Consider the following 21890-nt stretch of genomic DNA (forward strand, 5'->3'; position numbering starts at 1 on the left):
GCACAGGCTTTTACTAAACTACTAATATTTTAATATATTCCTCAAGCTACTAAGCAGCATTTGAGGAACACTTTGGAATTTGACTGGTTCTGTTCACGATTTTTCTTTTAAAAGGAATATTAAAGTAAAATTTATATATAAATAAAAAACACTATGCACATACATTTATTCAGGGTAGGACTCTTTAAAAAAACAAAAAAACTCTAAACTGAAATACATTTTGAAATGGCTTCTTTTAGAAAAAGAAAACGGTTGACTAAAATGGCCAGAGACTCACAAATACTACTCTATGCTGAGCATTTGGGTCAGTGTTACAATTAGCCATGTTATATATTAGGCCTATGCATTTGTCTATTTCAGGAGGTAACAAATGCAAAAGAAAGCAGCCACAAGCCAAATTAGACAATTTTCAGAGCCAGATTTATTCTTGTGAAAGTGCAAATCCAGATCTTAGTGTGTTGCACTTTTACAAGAATAAATCTGGCTCCGAAGTCGCCATCTTCAGCATTTGTTTCCTCATGAGACAACTGCAAATCTATTTTATACACAGACCTTAGTGTTGCACTTTCACAAGAAGAAATCTGACTCTGAAAAGAACTGAATGCTGTGAGTGGTCACCATCTTCTGAATTCGGATGCTAACGAAGCATCAGATGCCCATGTCTAATTATAACTGTCTCACCTGTGCTCAGGAAGGGAACTCCATTAAATCAGGCCTGTTGGGGCTCATTAAGGAATGGAATTAAGAAACAATGTTCTAGCTCATATGATAACTATTTCTTCTCAGTCTTTGTCCTATTATTTCCTCTATATAATTAAAGTAACACTGTACTGTACAATTAGTTTTCACTTAATGTGTTCAAAATGACTTTTTATACCTACCAGAGAATACATTTATGGGAAATTGTTCCTTTGTGTTTATTTTATATTTGAAATGGATGTTTTTGCTCATTTAAACAATACACCTATTGGTTTTAAGGAAATTACTATTTAAATGGTCTGACCTTGCTGTAAGTGCAGACTTGTTTATGATATCTCTTTCTGTACACAGAGTCTAATAGTCAGGTGTTGAAATGCTAATTAAGGTTGGCGGGAAGGGGTCAATGAGCAAAACCAGCTATTTCAGATACAAAAATATACCCCCCATACCCACTGGGAGGTTAAATTGTGCTGTTATTGCTTGCTTTTCTATAGAGAATAGAACCATATTCCTATTCTCAGTACAGGTTATGGTGTCAACAGGCAAAATCAACCTGTGGGAATACATTAAATGGGAAAACATTTTACAGTACACTGTCCCTTTAACTAAAGGGACATATTACTAGAAATGTTAATACTGTGTATATGAAAGAGCAGCAAATAAACACGTTAAAATATTGACTGAAAATTACAAAAACATTCTTTAAATTAAATGTGAAACAGGAAGAGCATGATTGTGTGATTTTTAGTATCATGTGCCTTTAAATAGCAATTGCATATAGTATTGTGAAATACAAGGACAACAATGCATGTGTGTGTAAAGTGTTGCTAATTTTGCACAGCTCCACACAGTTATCAACACCCAAACTAACTAAGACACGTTGAGCAGGCAGTGTGGATATTTGCTTTAAATGATAATGTTGAAAACGCCACAGTGAGGGCACACCACCAAGCTAAAACACCCTGTGCTTACAGCAATCTCCCAACAGTCAGGAAAGCAGACCATTTTCTAAAAAGAAATCATTTAGTGGTGTCACAGATAACGGTTCCCAAAAAGCAGTCCGCAGGACTTTACTAGATGGGATCTTAAGGATATCTGTGTAATTAAGGCAGCTATTCTCAAATAGTGGTATTTCCGCAATCTGTCTGGTTATTGGACCCTGTGGACTGGTATTGAGAAACAGTGCCCTGTCAGATAAGAAGGCTAAACATTGTATTTTATAAAATCAACACTCAGGAGTTTAACGTTTGGGCACTTGTGTGCTTTCGGCTGTACATGTATAGCCTGCACTAACCACCATCAGCTTCTCCAAAGAGGAGGAAATAGCACAATATTTTGAAAGCGGATAAAGAATTAGATTGTAGACGTTGGATGTTTTTTAGCAATTGTATTGACTCAACTAATGCCAGTTTATCAATGCTAGAGAGATCTTTTTATTTAACATCACAGTCTAATTATTTAATTTAAAACTGTTGTCAATGGTCATTCAAAATGCAATAAGGGACTACGGAAAGTTCATTATGTTCTACAGTCTAAGCTCCTGAGTGTTTTCCTGCCAGGCACTGTAGTAATACACCCAACCTGCACTGGACAGCATTCTAAAAGTGTTGAGCATTGTGCATCATGCTCTATTGACAATGAAGAGGTTAAGGGAATAATGGTTCAGTTTTATAAAAACTTAATGTAATGGCAAATAAAATGCTTTAAAAAACAGTAGTAATCATCTGACCCCGTAGCAAGGTAGGTTGGTACCGAAATAATAGAGTGAGAGAAGGTCGGCCAGGGTATCTGTCCCTGGATTTCTGAATTCCACAACCCAATGTTTGCCATGAAAAGGTCTACCGGTCATATTGTACATTTTACATTCCCTTTTAAAAAAAGAGACTAAACGGACACAGATCTCCATAACCAGGCTTGAGGGCACAGCTCAAAAAATATTAGAGGATTTAACATATAATGTATCCTTCTGCCAGCTGGGCCAGTCATGCATTGCTGGAAGGCACTAGTGGCAACCAGCCCAAAAATTTTGTGCATTTTAAGTCCTCAAAGAATAACTATCGCAGTACCTAAGGCCAGCAAAGCACAAATTAAGAACAAAAATTAAACAAAATTAGGCTTTGCACAAAAATACTGGTAATTAAAAAAGTATAGAAAAAAATCCCATTAGAAACTAAATCTAGAAGCTAAAAAAAGCCAATCACTGGAACGTGCAACTAATTTTTTTTTAAAAATAAAATATATATTCATATGTAAAATATATAAATATATAGGCCATAATGTTTGTACTACCTGCCCCCGTATGTCTTACCATCACTATTGGCGTCGATATTTAGCGAGCCTCTTTCTCGCTTCCCGTTATCACAAGAAATTTGACGCATGATAATGGCGTCTATGAAGTTGGCCGCTGTCATGGTGGTCTTACCGAGTGCTCGGAGCTCCTGTTCCTGCATGGAAATGGGTTTATTTTGGGTCTTGTCCCTATTGTGCTGCTCACTGGCTGAAACTGCAGTCTGGTCCAGGGGCTGGTGCGATTGGCTTTTCCCCTGTCCGTTGTTATAAAGGTGAGCTGAACTTGCCCCAGTTGTGGGCAGATGCCTGGACTCCATGGCCTTTACGGGCGATGTCTGTTCCATGGCTGCTGGCAGGAGTTTGGAAGCATAAAAGTTTTCAGTTCTAGGACGCTCTACCTTGGACTCCCGTGCCCTAGCAAGATCCTTCTGTACTGTGGTATGTTCTACAGATGGATAGCTCTCAGTTCCACTAGTTGAACGATGAGAGGAAGTAGCCATTTGCACTGATGATCGGATAGGTGAGGAACTTGTGGACGTTCTGCAGAAAAGCAAACAGTTAACATCTAGAACAGCATTTTAATCAGTAATATTATCTAGTGAGCCTGATAACCTTGGATACCATGTCTTTAAAGGATGTCATAAAAACATAAATTGCTTATAATAAATTATAAATAAAAATGGATAGAGTTGTGCATACATTTGTAATTCATTATTCCTTACACATGTCTAACTATATACAAATCTTTGGTCTACAGTAATGTTTCAGCTGAAGCAAAATGGAAAAGTCCTCTATTATAAGTTTATTGACAACTTTAATGGTTAACTGATAGAAAACAGAATTTATGTTTACCTGATAAATTTCTTTCTCCTACGGTGTGTCCGGTCCACGGCTTCATCCTTACTTGTGGGATATTCTCATTCCCTACAGGAAATGGCAAAGAGAGCACACAGCAAAAGCTGTCCATATAGCCCCCCCTCTGGCTCCGCCCCCCAGTCATTCGACCAACGGTTAGGAGAAAAAGGAGAAACTATAAGGTGCTGTGGTGACTGTAGTGTACAAAAAATAAAATTTTTAAACCTGACTAAAAGCCAGGGCGGGCCGTGGACCGGACACACCGTAGGAGAAAGAAATTTATCAGGTAAACATAAATTCTGTTTTCTCCTACATTGGTGTGTCCGGTCCACAGCTTCATCCTTACTTGTGGGAACCAATACCAAAGCTTTAGGACACGGATGAAGGGAGGGAACAAGTCAGGTAACCTAAACGGAAGGCACCACAGCTTGCAAAACCTTTCTCCCAAAAACAGCCTCCGAAGAAGCATAAGTATCGAATTTGTAAAATTTGGCAAAAGTATGCAGAGAAGACCAAGTCGCTGCCTTACAGATCTGTTCAACAGAAGCCTCATTCTTGAAGGCCCATGTGGAAGCCACAGCTCTAGTAGAGTGAGCTGTAATTTGTTCAGGAGGCTGCCGTCCGGCAGTCTCACAAGCCAATCGGATGATGCTTTTCAGCCAAAAGGAAAGAGAAGTAGCAGTAGCTTTCTGCCTTCTCCTCTTACCAGAATAGACGACAAACAAGGATGATGTCTGTCTGAAATCCTTTGTTGCTTCTAAATAGAATTTTAAAGCACGAACCACATCTAGGTTATGTAACAAACGTTCCTTCTTCGAAACTGGATTCGGACACAGAGAAGGAACAACTATTTCCTGGTTAATATTCCTGTTGGAAACCACTTTTGGAAGAAAACCAGGCTTGGTACGTAAAACTACCTTATCTGTATGGAATACCAGATAGGGTGGAGTACACTGCAAAGCAGACAATTCAGAAACTCTTCTAGCAGAAGAAATAGCAACCAAAAACAGAACTTTCCAAGATAGTAACTTAATATCTATGGAATGTAAAGGTTCAAACGGAACCCCTTGAAGAACTGAAAGAACTAAGTTTAGACTCCATGGAGGAGTCATAGGTCTGTAGACAGGCTTGATTCTGACTAACGCCTGTACAAATGCCTGTACATCTGGCACTGCTGCCAGACTTTGTGCAACAAAACAGACAGAGTAGATATCTGTCCTTTTAGAGAACTAGCTGACAAACCTTTATCCAAACCCTCTTGGAGAAAGGAAAGTATCCTAGGAATTTTAAGTTTACTCCAAGAGTATCCCTTGGATTCGCACCAACAGATATATTTTTGCCATATCTTATGGTAAATTTTCCTAGTCACAGGTTTTCTGGCTTGAACCAGAGTAGCTATAACCGAATCTGAAAACCCACGCTTAGATAAAATCAAGCGTTCAATTTCCAAGCAGTCAGTTGCAGAGAGACTAGATTTGGATGTTCGAATGGACCTTGTACTAGAAGATCCTGCCTCGAAGGTAGCTTCCATGGTGGAGCCAATGACATATTCACCAGGTCTGCATACCAAGTCCTGTGTGGCCATGCAGGAGCTATTAGAATCACCAAGGCCTTCTCCTGTTTGATCCTGGCTACAAGCCTGGGAAGGAGAGGGAACGGTGGAAACACATAAGCTAGATTGAACGACCAAGGCGCCACCAATGCATCCACTAGTGTCGCCTTGGGATCCCTGGATCTGGACCCGTAGCGAGGAACCTTGGAGTTCTGACGAGACGCCATCAGATCCATATATGGAATGCCCCATAGTCGAGTTAACTGGGCAAAGACCTCCGGATGAAGTTCCCACTCCCCCGGATAGAAAGTCTGACGACTCAAATAATCCGCCTCCCAGTTGTCTACTCCTGGGATGTGAATTGCAGATAGATGGTAGGAGTGATCCTCCGCCCATTTGATGATCTTGGATACCTCTCTCATCGCCAAGGAACTCTTTGTTCCACCCTGATGATTGATGTACGCTACAGTCGTCATGTTGTCCGACTGAAATCTTATGAATCTGGCCTTCGCTAGTTGAGGCCAAGCCAGGAGCGCATTGAATATCGCTCCCAGTTCCAAAATGTTTATCGGGAGAAGAGACTCTTCCCGAGACCAAAGACCGTGAGGTTTCAGGGAGTCCCAGACCGCGCCCCAGCCTAAGAGACTGGCGTTGGTCGTGACAATGACCCACTCTGGTCTGCGGAAACTCATTCCCTGAGACAGGTGATCCTGAGTCAACCACCAGAGGAGTGAGTCTCTGGTTACCTGGTCTACTTGAATCTGGGGAGACAAGTCTGCATAATCCCCATTCCACTGTTTGAGCATGCACAGTTGCAATGGTCTTAAATGAATTCGAGCATTGCTGCACGTCCATTGCTGCAACCATTAATCCTATTACCTCCATGCACTGAGCTATGGAAGGCTGAGGAATAGATTGAAGAACTCGACAAGCGTTTAGAAGCTTTAACTTCCTGACCTCTGTCAGAAAAATCTTCATTTCCACAGAATCTATTATTGTTCCCAGAAAGGGAACCCTTGTGGACGGAGACAGGGAACTCTTTTCTATGTTCACCTTCCATCCGTGAGACCTGAGAAAGGCTAAAACAATGTCTGTATGAGCCCTTGCTTTGGAAAGGGACGACGCTTGGATTAGAATGTCGTCTAGGTAAGGTGCTACAGCAATGACCCTCGCCCTTAGGACCGCTAGAAGGGACCCTAGCACCTTTGTGAAAATTCTGGGAGCAGTGGCTAAACCGAATGGAAGAGCCACGAACTGGTAATGTTTGTCCAGAAAGGCGAACCTCAGGAACTGATGATGATCTTTGTGGATAGGAATATGCAGGTACGCATCCTTTAAGTCCACGGTAGTCATATATTGACCCTCCTGGATCGTTGGTAAAATCGTCCGAATGGTTTCCATTTTGAATGATGGAACTCTGAGGAATTTGTTTAGAATTTTTAAATCCAGAATTGGCCTGAAAGTTCCTTCTTTTTTGGGAACTACAAACAGGTTTGAGTAAAACCCCAGACCTTGTTCCGCTGTTGGAACTGGGTGTATCACTCCCATCTTTAATAGGTCTCCTACGCAATGTAAGAATGCCTGTCTCTTTATCTGGTCTGAAGATAAGCGAGACATGTGGAACCGTCCCCTTGGAGGAAGTTCCTTGAACTCTAGAAGATACCCCTGAGAGACTATTTCTAGTGCCCAGGGATCCGGAACATCTCTTGCCCAAGCCTGAGCAAAGAGAGAAAGTCTGCCCCCTACTAGATCCGGTCCCGGATCGGGGGCTACCCCTTCATGCTGTCTTGGTAGCAGCAGCAGGCTTCTTGGCCTGTTTACCCTTGTTCCAGCCTTGCAATGGTTTCCATGCTGGTTTAGGCTGGGAAGCGTTACCCTCTTGTCTAGAGGCTGCAGAGTTAGGAGCCGGTCCGTTCCTGAAATTGCGAAAGGAACGAAAATTTGATTTATTCTTAGCCTTGAAAGGCCTATCCTGTGGGAGGGCATGGCCCTTTCCCCCAGTGATGTCTGAAATAATCTCCTTCAATTCTGGCCCGTAAAGGGTCTTACCTTTGAAAGGAATATTAAGCAATTTTGTTTTGGACGACACATCCGCCGACCAAGATTTTAGCCAAAGCGCCCTGCGCGCCACTATTGCAAAACCCAAATTTTTCGCCGCTAATTTTGCCAATTGAAAAGCGGCATCCAAAATAAAGGAATTAGCCAACTTTAGAGCGTGAATTCTGTCCATGACTTCATCATATGGAGTCTCCTTTTGGAGCGAATTTTCTAGTTCCTCGAACCAAAAAGACGCCGCCGTGGTGACAGGAATAATGCACGAAATTGGTTGAAGAAGGAAACCTTGCTGAACAAAAATCTTTTTAAGCAATCCTTCCAATTTTTTATCCATAGGAATAGTTGTGCGATTGGCTAACGTTGAAACTGCCCCCTCTACCTTAGGGACCGTTTGCCATGCGTCCCTTCTGGGGTCGACAATGGGGAACATTTTCTTGAATATAGGAGGTGGAACAAAAGGTACACCTGGCTTCTCCCACTCCTTAGTCACTATGTCCGCCACCCTCTTGGGTATCGGAAAAGCATCAGCGTGCACTGGGACCTCTAAGAATTTGTCCATTTTGCACAACTTCTCTGGAATCACCAAAGAATCACAATCATCAAGTGTAGATAGCACCTCCTTAAGCAGGGGGCGGAGATGTTCTAGCTTAAATTTAAATGCCACGATATCAGGTTCTGCCTGCTGAGAAATTTTTCCTGAATCAGAAATTTCTCCCTCAGACAGACCCTCCCTCACTGCCAACTCAGATTGATGTGAGGGTATAACAGATAAATTGTCGTCAGCGCCAACTTGCTCATCCTCTGTATTTAAAACTGAGCAATCACGATTTCTGGGAAATGCTGGCAGTTTGGAAAAAAGAGCTGCTATAGAATTATCCATTACTGCTGTTAATTGCTGCATAGTAACAAGCATTGGCGCGCTAGATGTACTAGGTATCGCCTGCGCGGGCAAAACTGGTGTTGACACAGAAGGAGAGGATGATGAACTATCCCCACTACCTTCATTTGAAGAATCATCTTGGGCAACCTTATTAAATGTGACAGTACTGTCCTTACTTTGTTTGGACGCCATGGCACAATTTGCACATACATTTAATGGGGGAACCACCTTGGCTTGCATACACACAGAACATATGCTATCTGAAGGTACAGACAGGTTAGACAGACTTAGGCAGGTTTATAATGCAATAAAAACAATTTTAAACAAAACCGTTACTGTCTCTTTAAATAATAAAAAGAGCACACTTTATTTCTGAATGATCGAAAAACTATCAAAGAAATATCCGATCTTTATGAAATTTATACCCCAGTGTCTTAATGCTTTGAAAGTATTGCACACCAAATTTCAAGTCTCTAAACCCTTAAATGGGCTTTTACCTTCCTTAGGAGTTATTCACCACAGAAATAAGCCTTTCTGAGTCCTTTTCTAAGCCACAGGACCCTCTCACGTGAAGCTGCATGCACTGCCTATAAAAGTAACTGCGCAACTGAGGCCTCCTCCCTCTGCATACCAGAGTGAAGGGGCCTTTCTGACTAGATTAGGCATCTAAACAAACTGCCAGGCGCAAATAAACGTTCCCAAAAGTGTTTTAAAGTTTGCAAAACACTCCAAATGCCATATAAATATGATAAAAATAAAACGATTTAGCCCACAAAAGTGACAACCAGCATAGAGCCCAATTTATAAGCCTTAATTCTGTTACTGAGTCTAAGAAAATGGCTTACCGATCCCATAAGGGAAAACTGACAGTCTTCTAGCATTACTAGGTCTTGTTAGAAAAGAGACTGGTCATACCTGAAGCAGATAAGTCTGCAAACTGTTCCCCCCAACTGAAGTTCTCTGGTTTCAACAGTCCTGCGTCGGAACAGCAATGGATTTTAGTTACTGGTGCTAAAATCATACTCCTCTTTTAACAGAAATCTTCATCACTTTCTGTTGTAGAGTAAATAGTACAAACCGGCACTATTTTAAAATAACAAACTCTTGATAGAAGAAATAAAACTACAACTAACACCACATACTCTTTACCATCCCCGTGGAGATGCTACTTGTTCAGAGCGGCAAAGAGAATGACTGGGGGGCGGAGCCAGAGGGGGGGCTATATGGACAGCTTTTGCTGTGTGCTCTCTTTGCCATTTCCTGTAGGGAATGAGAATATCCCACAAGTAAGGATGAAGCCGTGGACCGGACACACCAATGTAGGATAAAAGATGTGTGCAATTTTCAGGACACTGAGGTCACTTCATCAGGCAGCCTGATGTCTGAAAGCGTACTTATATACAGTATAAAGGGTAAGACATGTATTATAAAAACCATATGCAAAACATTAACATTTGCCGAGATACAGTGGTAAGGTCAAAGTGCATACAAATTAGAATATTTACATCCTGCAGTTCTTAATTTCAAAATGTTCTAATCTTCCTATGAAAGATTTTATCCTCGCTTATGTATGTTTCCCAAACCGGATGCCAATATTGTTTTACAAAATCTCACATGCTCCCTGTATATCATTTAGGATTAAGCACAGGGACCAATTTAGATGAACCACTTTGCATTTTGTGAGCTTAGGGTAAAACTCTCGAGCCCGAGCATTCTGAAATGTTATTGTTATTAGAATACTTACCGCAATACTGAGGAGGGCACACAATCTGCATTGCTCATCAGGTTCTTCATTCCCGTGTTGTGTAGCACGCTAGGGCGCTGCTGCAGGTTTTCATGTGTACGCGGTGACCCTGGGGAGTGTTGGTGGCTGTGACTTTGTGCTGACAAGCGCCCACTGCTTTGCTCTGTGCCTATAAACAGAGTAGGTGTGTAACAAACACAAAATCACATATTTCTTTGTCAAGTTTACTTCCACACTTAACAACACTGGATATAAAACTAAACTTCAAAAACGGGTCCATATGACACCACCATAACTAAATGTCCTATATACGATTTAAAAAATTATATTTTAAAACAGTTAATTACCTCTCAGATCAACGCCCAGCACTGACCTGACAACCTACTTTATAGCTTAGGGGGGCATACAAGTAAAACCACTAACTTGCACTCAAGGGTATTGACTAGAAAACTTTTCAGACGAAAACATACAATTATTTATGATGTTAAGCTGGAGTCAGAAAGTCCAATTTTGGAATTTAGGTTTCTGTTCACTGTTTAAAGGGACACAAGTGATTTCTAAATGTGCATAGTATATACCGGTAATTAAGAATTTGCACAGAAATGTCAATATTTTCAAAACTATTAAAGGGACATACCATTTAAAATGCAAAGTAGTGAATTATTAATTTGACTGAAAGAGCTTTTGCAACATGTTTGTTTGAAAAAAAATGGCTGAAGCAAGTTTTTTTTGTATACATGGCTCCCCTAACACATGCCGGTAAGCCATGTTTATTACACTTGTACATGCTGTTAATGTTTTTGGCGGGGGGGATTGTGTGCACGAGAAAAGTATGTTATATGTTTTCTTACTACTTTTGCAAATGATATAAACAAGATGCTTCTATTCACATTTTAATTAAATGTCTCTTTAAACAACACAATTTGTTAGCAAGGTTTTCAGGGTTTTGTCCCAAAATATGCCAGTTCTGGGAGTTGCACTCAAGCTCCTCTGGGTAGCAGCTAAAACTCAGATGCCTGATAAATTACTAGAAAATCTGGCAATCTGCATTTTTCTTTTTACTTTGCATATTTTCTGAGGAATTTCATTAAGTTCGTTATGACCCTCTACTCCAGAATTGTAATTGTTGAAAAAGACAGATAATCCCTTTATTACCAATTCCTCAGTTTTGCATAACCAACTCAGTTATATTAATATACTTTTTACCTCTATGATTTCCTTGTATCTAAGTCTCTGCAGACTGCTTCCTTATTTCAGTTCTTTTGTCAGATTTGCATTTTAGCCAATAAGTGCTGACTCATAAATAACTCCACGGGAGTGAGCACAATGTTATCTATATGGCACACATGAACTAGTGCTGTTTAGCTGTGAAAAACTGTCAAAATGTACTGAGATAAGAGGCAGCCTTCAAGTGGTTATAAATTAGCATATGAGCCTACCTAGGTTTAGCCTTGAACAAAGAATACCAAGAGAACAAAGCAAATTTGATGATAAACAATTTTGTGACCGTTGTTAAAAATTGCATGACCTATCTGAATCATGAAAGTTTAATTTTGACTAGATCGTCCTTTTAAAGGAACATAAAACAGGTTGAAATCTGTGCATATCCTAAAAGGACTAATTAAAAACTTAAATTATGCTTACCTGATAATTTTATTTTCTTCGGATGGGGGAGTCCACAGCTGCATTGATTACTTTTGGGAATTCAGAACCTGGCCACCAGGAGGAGACACCCCAGCCAAAGGCTTAAATACCTCCCCCACTTCCCTCATCCCCCAGTCATTCTGCCAAGGGAACAAGGAACAGTAGGATAAATATCAGGGTGAAAAAGGTGCTAGAAGAATAAAATAAACGGCCGCCCCATATAAGAACGTGGGCGGGGAGCTGTGGACTCTCCCCGTCACAAGAAAAGAAAATTATCAGGTAAGCATAATTTAAGTATTTCTTCTTAAACGGGGAGAGTCCACAGCTGCATTCATTACTTTTGGGAAAACAATACCCAAGTTATAGAGGACACTGAATGCAAAAAAAAAGCGGGTAGACGAGGTGGCCCATTCGGAGGACACCACAGCCTGAAATTATCAAAACACATGACAAAAACAAACTGCTTCACCAGAAAACAGAAGGATAAAACCTGAAAGTACTAGGTAACTGCTCATCATTTAAAACCAGCAAGGCCCTAGTTAGAGACCTGCTCAGAATCAGTAGATTCCACCGAGCACAAAACCTCAGAGGAGACAAGTCCCGCAGGCTCCACACTGAAACTTACCCCAGACCTGAGGAAGGGGACCTCCACATACCGCCTGAAGGGAAGAAGAACTCAACATAGATCTAAAGACCAACAAGCTAGGGTAAAAGGAACCCTAACTGAACTCCAAGAGCAAACCAAGGTAGCAGCAGGACAAAAACGCATAGAGAATGAACTCCAACGACTGAACAAAAAGAAGGAAGGAAAAACCTACCAATATCTGAACGGAAGTCCAAGGGACTGTGTAACGTCCCAACCCTGGAGACCTAGAGAGACAAGGTAGACCCCATCTCTCACAGAGCGTGCAATCCGCACTATGAAATAGCGACAGAGGGACAAAAACCACCCCCGGGAATCGCCTAAAAATAGCACCATAAATCTCATTGTGCTCTAGAAGAAGCCACTAGCTTCCCTCTGCAACAGAAGTCTAGCAGACTCCAGCTGTTAACACTAGCCAATCAAGCTAGGAACTGCACCAGGACTCCCACATAGGAAAAAATCCGAAGGAGTGCAGAAACTCACTCCCTCTCAGGAAAAACAAGGAAGAAGGGAAGCATCCAAAACCAGCAGAGAAAACCCCCTGCTGAGGAAGGAAACACAGTGAAGCCTCCCAGTTAAGGAGGGATCACAAGATCTAAGAAACGCGGTCAAGACTCAACCAAGCAGACAGACCTCCGACCCCCTCTCCGAGGCAACAGACTCAGCACCAAAGCGACTGGCAATGTCCGAAGGCAAGGAAAGAAACCATTCCCCTGACCACCCAGATCCTCAGTAAGGAAAAAGGAGGGTAACTAAATTGAACGGTACCAATAGGTAGAACAAACTCCGCCACTTGCTAACAAGACTGGCATGCTAACCAACTAAGCTATGACAGAACATAGGACGAGCTCGGGTTCCAGGGCCTAGACACAGATCCTTGCCCTACAAGAAGGGACGCTCCCAGGCAAAAGAGAGACTACACTGAAACAACAGTGACAGCACAATACCAGAATCCCACCCTTCATGACATCCTGCACGCAAGGCAGGGGGGACCCCACTGAACAGAAGACGACCTCCGGGGCACTAGGTGGATACTGTGGTATGCCCCAATCTCCCTAAGGGGAGGAGAAAGCCAAATATAACCGCTCACCTGCCCACAGGCATGGAGTGTGCGGCAGCAGACAGACGTTAAGGGCAATACCGATTGTAGAGGAACCATCCGGCAGTAACAGCCGGCTTAGTAGAAAGCAAACCGCCATTGAGCACACTTTCAAGGTGCAAATAGCTACAACAGATTGCGACTGCAATCTCCCGCTTGCTAGGCAGCTAAACTACCCATCAGGCTATTTCCAAGTCTCTGTTAAGAGAAAAACAAAACCTCTTGAAAGGGCAAGTGGAAATATCAGAACAGGAAGGACTGAACAGCCCAAGACCCACCTAAGAGATCAGATATCCAAGACAAGAACATGTTCAGAAAACTGGACATCCGGAAACCAGAGCCGGCTTCAAGGTAGTAACCCCTGAGGAACTATAGGGATACCACATACGGAGAACCTGTACCCAATGAGATGCAACCACAGCTACATCCAAAAATCCTCGGACACTGGACGTTTGCTAAGCATCCCAGAGACAGAGAGCATATCTCCTAAAGGCTCGAGGGACAACACCTCAGAGTTAGAGCTCAAAACTAGATAATCCAGTTTGAGAAGAAAAAATAGTCTCCAAGCAATCCCTTCAGGATCAACCTCCCGGAAACCCCCACAGCTCAAAGAATTAACGATGGACAAGCCTTACAATTCCTGTTGAGCGACAGATAAAGCAGAGACATCATTAAGTAAGGGTAGCTCCAGGAAAAATGGAGACAAACGCATTCTCTAGAGCCCCAAAACATGAGAGCAGACGAGAAACAGTAGGAGGAAGAAAAATCCCATAAATGCCCAAACTTCACATACAGATGACCCCCAACCAGCCCCAAGAAGGGGAGAAAAAGAAGTCTAAAACATCTTGACCCTTAAGAAGAGTTACCATCATCAAGGCCTCAAAAAATACATTCAATTAGAATACCATAGAGGAGAGAAAATCCCCCAACCTGGTACTCCAAGGAGTCCTTTCAACCTCCAAACCGTTGGGAATGGAGAACCCTAGCTCCAAGGCCAAAGGACCTCTGGAACCCCCAGAGTAATCTTTAGCCGGATCCCTTCTGGAACCCCGCCAACAATCAGGAACAGGACAACTAGGACTTAGTACAATCCCTCTGATGCCCCACCCAAAGGAAGAAATGAGAACCAGTCTGATGTCAAGAAACGAAAGGCCTCCTCTACCATGCTCTAGCCCTGTAAGGGACAGAGCTTCAAATTTTTTTTTTTTGAAAACTCATGAATGATCCACGCCACAGAAAACTTTAGTAAAGCGAAAGCTTTATTCGATCTGAAGAGGAACCAGAGTAAAACAAACTCCTCATCCGAGAGAGCAACTCACCACCCAACCAGGACCGCCAGTCATACCGGCACCACGTGGATGATATAGACCTTAAGCAACAGAAATTAGTGCCTGACCAGGACCAGCCTGCTACATAGGGCACTCAGAACTGACCCAGGCCACAGAAAAATCGAAACCCCAATAGGAATCGACAAAAAGAACTATAGACATGACATAATGTACTAACACCTTAACATGCAACTTCTGCGGAAGTGCCCAAGTGACCACAAAATTGCTAGTATCAAATTCCAGAGAAGAAATGTTTCCCAAAGGAAAAATTATAACAGAAATGAGCTTTTCAAAAGAAATAAAATACATCCTAACCATATCAAAGAAAAAGAGGGCAGCACCCGCAGGTGAACGCCCAAGAAGAATGGGCACACTAACAGGACCAGTTAATCAGAGATCCCATTCTCCCGAAGCTCAGAACTGGAATAAGATACCCCAAAAAAGAAAGTAAATAGGAAAGTAAATAGGAGACGACAAGGAGATTAACTTCCCCCCACGTCTAACCCAGCTTACCGTCTGGAACAGAAGACTGAGGATCCCTCAACCCATTAGGATTGGGATCCTCCAGTACCGCCAAAATATGCCGCAGAAGGACACGAAGGCATGCCAGTCTATAACGAAAAACAAGACTTACCTCCGCCAGGGCAACTGACGACCCCGATAGATGGGCCCCTGAAGCTTCAGAGGAAACCGCTTCCCCAGACGATCCCACGCCTGACGAACCCTGGTTAACAGAACACGGACAGTAACTCATCAACACCTCCCTCCCAGGAAGTTGTAAATGCTCCAACGCCAAAGATATGGCCATGCGGAACCGTGCCGTAACCTCTGGAGGAAACAAGCCACCTTCCGGAGGAGTATTGTCATTAGAGACACCTGCATGCGTAGCTAGGGAAGGTTCTAGGACACACGCCTCACGAGATGTGTGATCCCCAGGGGCGGAAGGCTCGGCGGACTCTAAGTTCCTTGTTGCAGGAGAAGAGAGCACTCTAAAGCGGCATTCGGAACATAACTGATGGGCATGGATTACCCGGGCCATCTCATACTCTTTGCAAGAAGTAGAATCTGAATTAGAGACATCCGTCTCCAAAAAATCTGAATCCTCCACAACTTGGATAGAAATTATGGATAGAAGAAAGTTATGGATAGGTGTTAAGTGCCCCAGCCACCCCCCAATGGCTGGGGCACTTACCACCTCCTGAGACCCAGACAACTAGCGAAACAGACTCTCTCCTTCGCCATACGGTCAGGAAAACTGAAATGGAGTGCAGAACGTGACCAAGCCTAGTCACAAGGTACACCGTGCAGGCCAGAGAAAAGCGCGCCAAGGCCACAAGAGCCGCGCAGTCTGACAAAAAAAGGCTGTTATGTTCCAATATAGCCACGAGCCCAAGCGTCACTACACATTAGCAGACAGAATCACATAACACACATTATTAAAGTCCCCCCTGTTCAAACCCCCCTCAGGAGATATTAACCCTTGATTCCATAAAGATAAAGGAGTCCCACTGAGACCCTCACTTCTTTGTTTGCATTACATTCAAACATCGAAGTAAAATGAAACAATCTTACCGGAATCTATGCTGTGGAACAGGAACACGGCCCTTCAAGCGTGACAGATAGCAGCCTCGCTTCTTACATGGACTTGAGTAAATGAAAGCAGGCAGCGAAACTCGTCAACGCTGATTGCTAAGGAGCTGTTAACATGAGTCGGGATGGTTTCGCAGAAAGACTCTCCCTGCATCTCCGGACTCTAACATTCATCCATGCTCTCACTGAGAGGCTGACAGGATTACTTAAAACTCCAGTCCCATATCGAAGAGTACTACCCTCCATAACAGACTATCTTTAATCTTCCGACACTTCTCTGCCAAACTCCTGTGACGAAAGGCAAAGTATGACTGGGGGATGAGGGAAGTGGGGGAAGTAGTTAAGCCTTGGCTGGGGTGTATTTGCCTCCACCTGGTGGCCAGGTTCTGAATTCCCAAAAGTAATGAATGCAGCTGTGGACTCCACGTTTAAGAAGAAAAATAGTTTGCAAAAAAAAAAAATGGTTTAAAAATTGCTGGCAAGTATTTTAAAATAATTTTAAAAAATAAGCAAAATGAATTACATAGCTAAGCTGCCTGGAGAAGACAACTCCACCCCCCTTATCGGTGTTTAGACACAGGCATTTTGTATTAATCACTGTGCACTTTTGCATTCTACCAAAACAAAAAGAGATATTGATACAGCCATAGAAGGAAATGTGTGGGGGGAGTTAGAACTTTACAATTAAGAAACTAAAAAGAAAGGGTTAATGGTGAGGCACTGCAGTATAAAATTGCAGGTAAAGTAATTAAAGTACATATTATATTTTGGGACTTGTTTTATGTCCCTTTAAGTATTATAGTTCTTGTAGGTGAATTAGTGAATAACTTGATAATGTTCACTACATCAAAGTTTTTACGATTTGCTGTACCAAAACAAAGAATTTACCCTTTACTCTCAACAAGCAATAGATTTGGTACAGAGCAGAACGATTTCGATATACAGGTATGATTTAACAGATACATAAAACTTACAAAAGCCTGTAAATCTTTCAATTCGATATTCTATCATACATAATTTAGCTTTTTTACCTGGTCTCCATATAGGCGCATGCTCCACTGTGTTTGCTAGTATTGACTTTTCTCTCTCTCTCTCCCGCTCAGAAGAGGACGATGTCTGCTTGGTCACATGTGTAGTGGATGCTGTAATAAAATAGTACATTTTAGCATAAGAACGAGCCAGCACCTTTCCTGAAAAAATATAATTTATGTAAGAACTTACCTGATAAATTAATTTCTTTCATATTGGCAAGAGTCCATGAGCTAGTGACGTATGGGATATACAATCCTACCAGGAGGGGCAAAGTTTCCCAAACCTAAAAATGCCTATAAATACACCCCTCACCACACCCACAATTCAGTTTAACGAATAGCCAAGCAGTGGGGTGATAAAGAAAGGAGTAGAAAGCATCAACAAAGGAAATTTGGAAATAATTGTGCTTTATACAAAAAATCATAACCACCATAAAAAGGGTGGGCCTCATGGACTCTTGACAATATGAAAGAAATTAATTTATCAGGTAAGTTCTTACATAAATTATGTTTTCTTTCATGTAATTGGCAAGAGTCCATGAGCTAGTGACGTATGGGATAGCAATACCCAAGATGTGAATCTCCACTCAAGAGTCCCTAGAGAGGGAGGGAATAAAATAAAAACAGCCATTTTCCGCTGAAAGAAATTAATCCACAACCCAAAAAAATAAGTTTATTTTCATAATTGAAAGAAAAAAACTTTAATCAAAAGCAGAAGAATCAAACTGAAACAGCTGCCTGAAGAACTTTTCTACCAAAAACTGCTTCCGAAGAAGCAAATACATCAAAACGGTATAATTTAGTAAATGTATGCAAAGAGGACCAAGTTGCCGCTTTGCAAATCTGATCAACTGAAGCTTCATTCTTAAAAGCCCACGAAGTGGAGACTGATCTAGTAGAATGAGCTGTAATTCTCTGAGGCGGGGCCTGACCCGACTCCAAATAAGCTTGATGAATCAAAAGTTTCAACCAAGAAGCCAAGGAAATAGCAGATGCCTTCTGACCTTTCCTAGGACCAGAAAATAAAACAAATAGACTGGAAGTCTTCCTGAAATCTTTAGTAGCTTTCACATAATATTTCAAAGCTCTTACCACATCCAAAGAATGTAAGGATCTTTCCAAAGAATTTTTTGGATTAGGACACAAGGAAAGGACAACAATTTCTCTACTAATGTTGTTAGAATTCACAACCTTAGGTAAAAATTTAAGTCCGCAAAACTGCCTTATCCTGATGAAAAATCAGAAAAGGAGACTCACAAGAAAGAGCAGATAGCTCAGAAGCTCTTCTAGCAGAAGAGATGGCCAATAGGAACAACACTTTCCAAGAAAGTAGTTTAATGTCCAAAGAATGCATAGGTTCAAATGGAGAAGCCTGTAAAGCTTTTAGAACCAAATTAAGACTCCAAGGAGGAGAAATTGATTTAATAACAGGCTTAATACGAACTAAAGACTGTACAAAACAGTGTATATCAGAAAGTATAGCAATCTTTCTGTGAAATAAAACAGAAAGAGCGGAGATTTGTCCTTTCAAGGAACTGGCAGACAAACCCTTATCCAAACCATCCTGAAGAAACTGTAAAATTCTAGGAATTCTAAAAGAATGCCAGGAGAACTTATGAGAAGAACACCATGAAATGTAAGTCTTCCAAACTCTATAATAAATCTTTCTAGAGACAGATTTACGAGCTTGTAACATAGTATTAATCACTGAGTCAGAGAAACCTCTATGACTTAGTACTAAGCGTTCAATTTCCATACCTTCAAATTTAATGATTTGAAATCCTGATGGAAAAACGGACCTTGAGATAGTAGGTCTGGCCGTAACGGAAGTGGCCAAGGCGGGCAACTGGACATCCGAACCAGATCCGCATAGCAAAACCTGTGTGGCCATGCTGGAGCCACCAGCAACACAAATGATTGTTCCATGATGATTTTGGAGATCACTCTTGGAAGGAGAACTAGAGGCGGGAAAATGTAAGCAGGATGATAACACCAAGGAAGTGTCAGCGCATCCACTGCTTCCGCCTGAACATCCCTGGACAGGTATCTGGGAAGTTTCTTGTTTAGATGAGAGGCCATGAGATCTATCTCTGGAAGCCCCCACATCTGAACAATCTGAGAAAACACATCTGGATGGAGAGACCACTCCCCTGGATGTAAAGTCTGGCGGCTGAGATAATCCGCCTCCCAATTGTCTACACCCGGGATATGCACCGCAGAGATTAGACAGGAGCTGGATTCCGCCCAAGTAAGTATCTGAGATACTTCTTTCATAGCTTGGGGACTGTGAGTCCCACCCTGATGACTGACATATGCCACTGTTGTGATATTGTCTGTCTGAAAACAAATGAACGGTTCTCTCTTTAACAGAGGCCAAAACTGAAGAGCTCTGAGAATTGCACGGAGTTCTAAAATATTTATTGGTAATCCCGCCTCTTGAGATTTCCAAACCCCTTGTGCTGTCGGAGATCCCCAAACAGCTCCCCAACCTGAAAGACTCGCATCTGTTGTGATCACAGTCCAGGTTGGTCGAACAAAATAAGCCCCCTGAACTAAACGATGGTGATCTATCCACCATGTCAGGGAGTGTCGTACATTGGGATTTAAGGATATTAATTGCGATATCTTTGTATAATCCCTGCACCATTGATTCAGCATACAAAGCTGTAGAGGTCTCATGTGAAAACGAGCAAAGGGGATTGAATCCGATGCTGCAGTCATGAGACCTAAAACATCCATGCACATAGCCACTGAAGGGAATGACTGAGACTGAAGGTGCCGGCAGGCTGCAACCAATTTTAAACGTCTCTTGTCTGTTAGAGACAGAGTCATGGACACTGAATCTATCTGGAAGCCTAAAAAGGTGACCCTTGTCTGAGGAATCAAGAAACTTTTTGGTAAATTGATCCTCCAACCATGTTTCCGAAGAAACAACACTAGTTGATTTGTGTGAGATTCTGCAGTACGTAAAGACTGAGCTAGTACCAAGATATCGTCCAAATAAGGAAACACCGCAATACCCTGTTCTCTGATTACAGAGAGTAGGGCACTCAGAACCTTCGAAAGGATTCTTGGAGCTGTTGCTAGGCCAAATGGAAGAGCAACAAATTGGTAATGCTTGTTTAGAAAAGAGAATCTCAGAAACTGATAATGTTCTGGATGAATCGGAATATGAAGGTATGCATCGTGCAAGTCTATTGTGGACATATAATGTCCTTGCTGAACAAAAGGCAGAGTGGTCCTTATAGTCACCATCTTGAAAGTTGGTACTCTTACATAACGATTCAAAATTTTCAGATCCAGAACTGGTCTGAATAAATTTTCCTTCTTTGGGACAATGAATAGATTTGAAAAAAAAACCAAACCTTGTTCCTGAAGAGGAACTGGCATGATTACCCCTGAAGACTCCAGGTCTGAAACACACTTCAGGAAAGCCTGAGCTTTTACTGGATTTGCTGGGATACGTGAGAGAAAAAAATCTTCTCACAGGAGGTCTTACTCTGAATCCTATTCGATACCCTTGAGAGACAATGCTCTGAATCCATTGATTTTGGACAGATTTTATCCAAATATCCTTAAAAAACCTTAATCTGCCCCCTACCAGCTGAGCTGGAATGAGGGCCGCACCTTCGTGCGGACTAAGGGGCTGACTTTGGTTTCCTAAATGGCTTGGATTTATTCCAATTTGAGGAAGGCTTCCAATTGGAAGCAGATTCCTTGGGGGGAGGATTGAGTTTTTGTTTCTTATTCTCACGAAAGGAACGAAAACGGTTAGAAGCCTTAGATTTACCCTTAGGTTTTTTATCCTGTGGCAGAAAAACTCCCTTTCCCCCAGTGACAGTTGAAATAATAGAATCCAACTGAGAACCAAATAAATTATTACCTTGGAAAGAAAGAGATAGTAATCTAGATTTAGATGTAATATCAGCATTCCAAGATTTAAGCCACAAAGCTCTTCTAGCTAATATAGCTAAAGACATGGATCTAACATCAATTTTGATAATATCAAAAATGGCATCACAAATAAAATGATTAGCATATTGCAGTAAGTGAATAATGCTAGATAAGTCAGAATCCAATTCCTGTTGCGCTAAATTCTCCAACCAGAAAGTTGATGCAGCCGCAACATCAGCCAAAGAAATTGCAGGTCTAAGAAGATGACCTGAATATAAATAGGCCTTCCTTAGATAAGATTCAAGCTTCCTATCTAAAGGATCCTTAAAGGAAGTACTATCTTCCATAGGAATAGTGGTACGTTTAGCAAGAGTAGAAATAGCCCCATCAACTTTGGGGATTTTTTCCCAAAACTCTATAGATTTTGCTAGTAAAGGATACAATTTTTTAAACCTTGAAGAAGGAATAAAAGAAGTACCTGGCTTATTCCATTCCTTAGAAATCATATCAGAAATAGCCTCAGGAATAGGAAAAACCCCTGGAGAAACCACAGGAGGTTTAAAAACAGCATTTAAACGTTTATTAGA

General features: G+C 41.8%; 1 protein-coding gene and 1 non-coding gene across 13 annotated transcripts in view; both read right to left on the reverse strand.

Moving 5' to 3' along the window:
* Positions 1-21890, reverse strand: part of NCOR2 (nuclear receptor corepressor 2) — a 1025928-nt gene that overhangs the window by 138933 nt on the left and 865105 nt on the right. For 9 of the 12 annotated variants that reach the window (XM_053701833.1, XM_053701832.1, XM_053701829.1 and 6 more), the window contains 3 exons: positions 17410-17520; positions 10075-10243; positions 3008-3528 (listed from right to left, as the gene is read on the reverse strand). In XM_053701833.1, coding sequence (XP_053557808.1) covers positions 3008-3528; positions 10075-10243; positions 17410-17520 — 801 coding nt within the window. The remainder of the gene's footprint in view (positions 1-3007; positions 3529-10074; positions 10244-17409; positions 17521-21890) is intronic. The other 3 variants (XM_053701839.1, XM_053701838.1, XM_053701834.1) reach the window with 1 other exon arrangement.
* LOC128650621 (U5 spliceosomal RNA) lies at positions 14631-14748 on the reverse strand. The gene has a single exon (XR_008400898.1). It is a non-coding gene; the product is annotated as a U5 spliceosomal RNA (small nuclear RNA).

This window comes from Bombina bombina, chromosome 2 (genome assembly GCF_027579735.1).
Source record: "Bombina bombina isolate aBomBom1 chromosome 2, aBomBom1.pri, whole genome shotgun sequence".
NCBI classification, from domain to species: domain Eukaryota; kingdom Metazoa; phylum Chordata; class Amphibia; order Anura; family Bombinatoridae; genus Bombina; species Bombina bombina.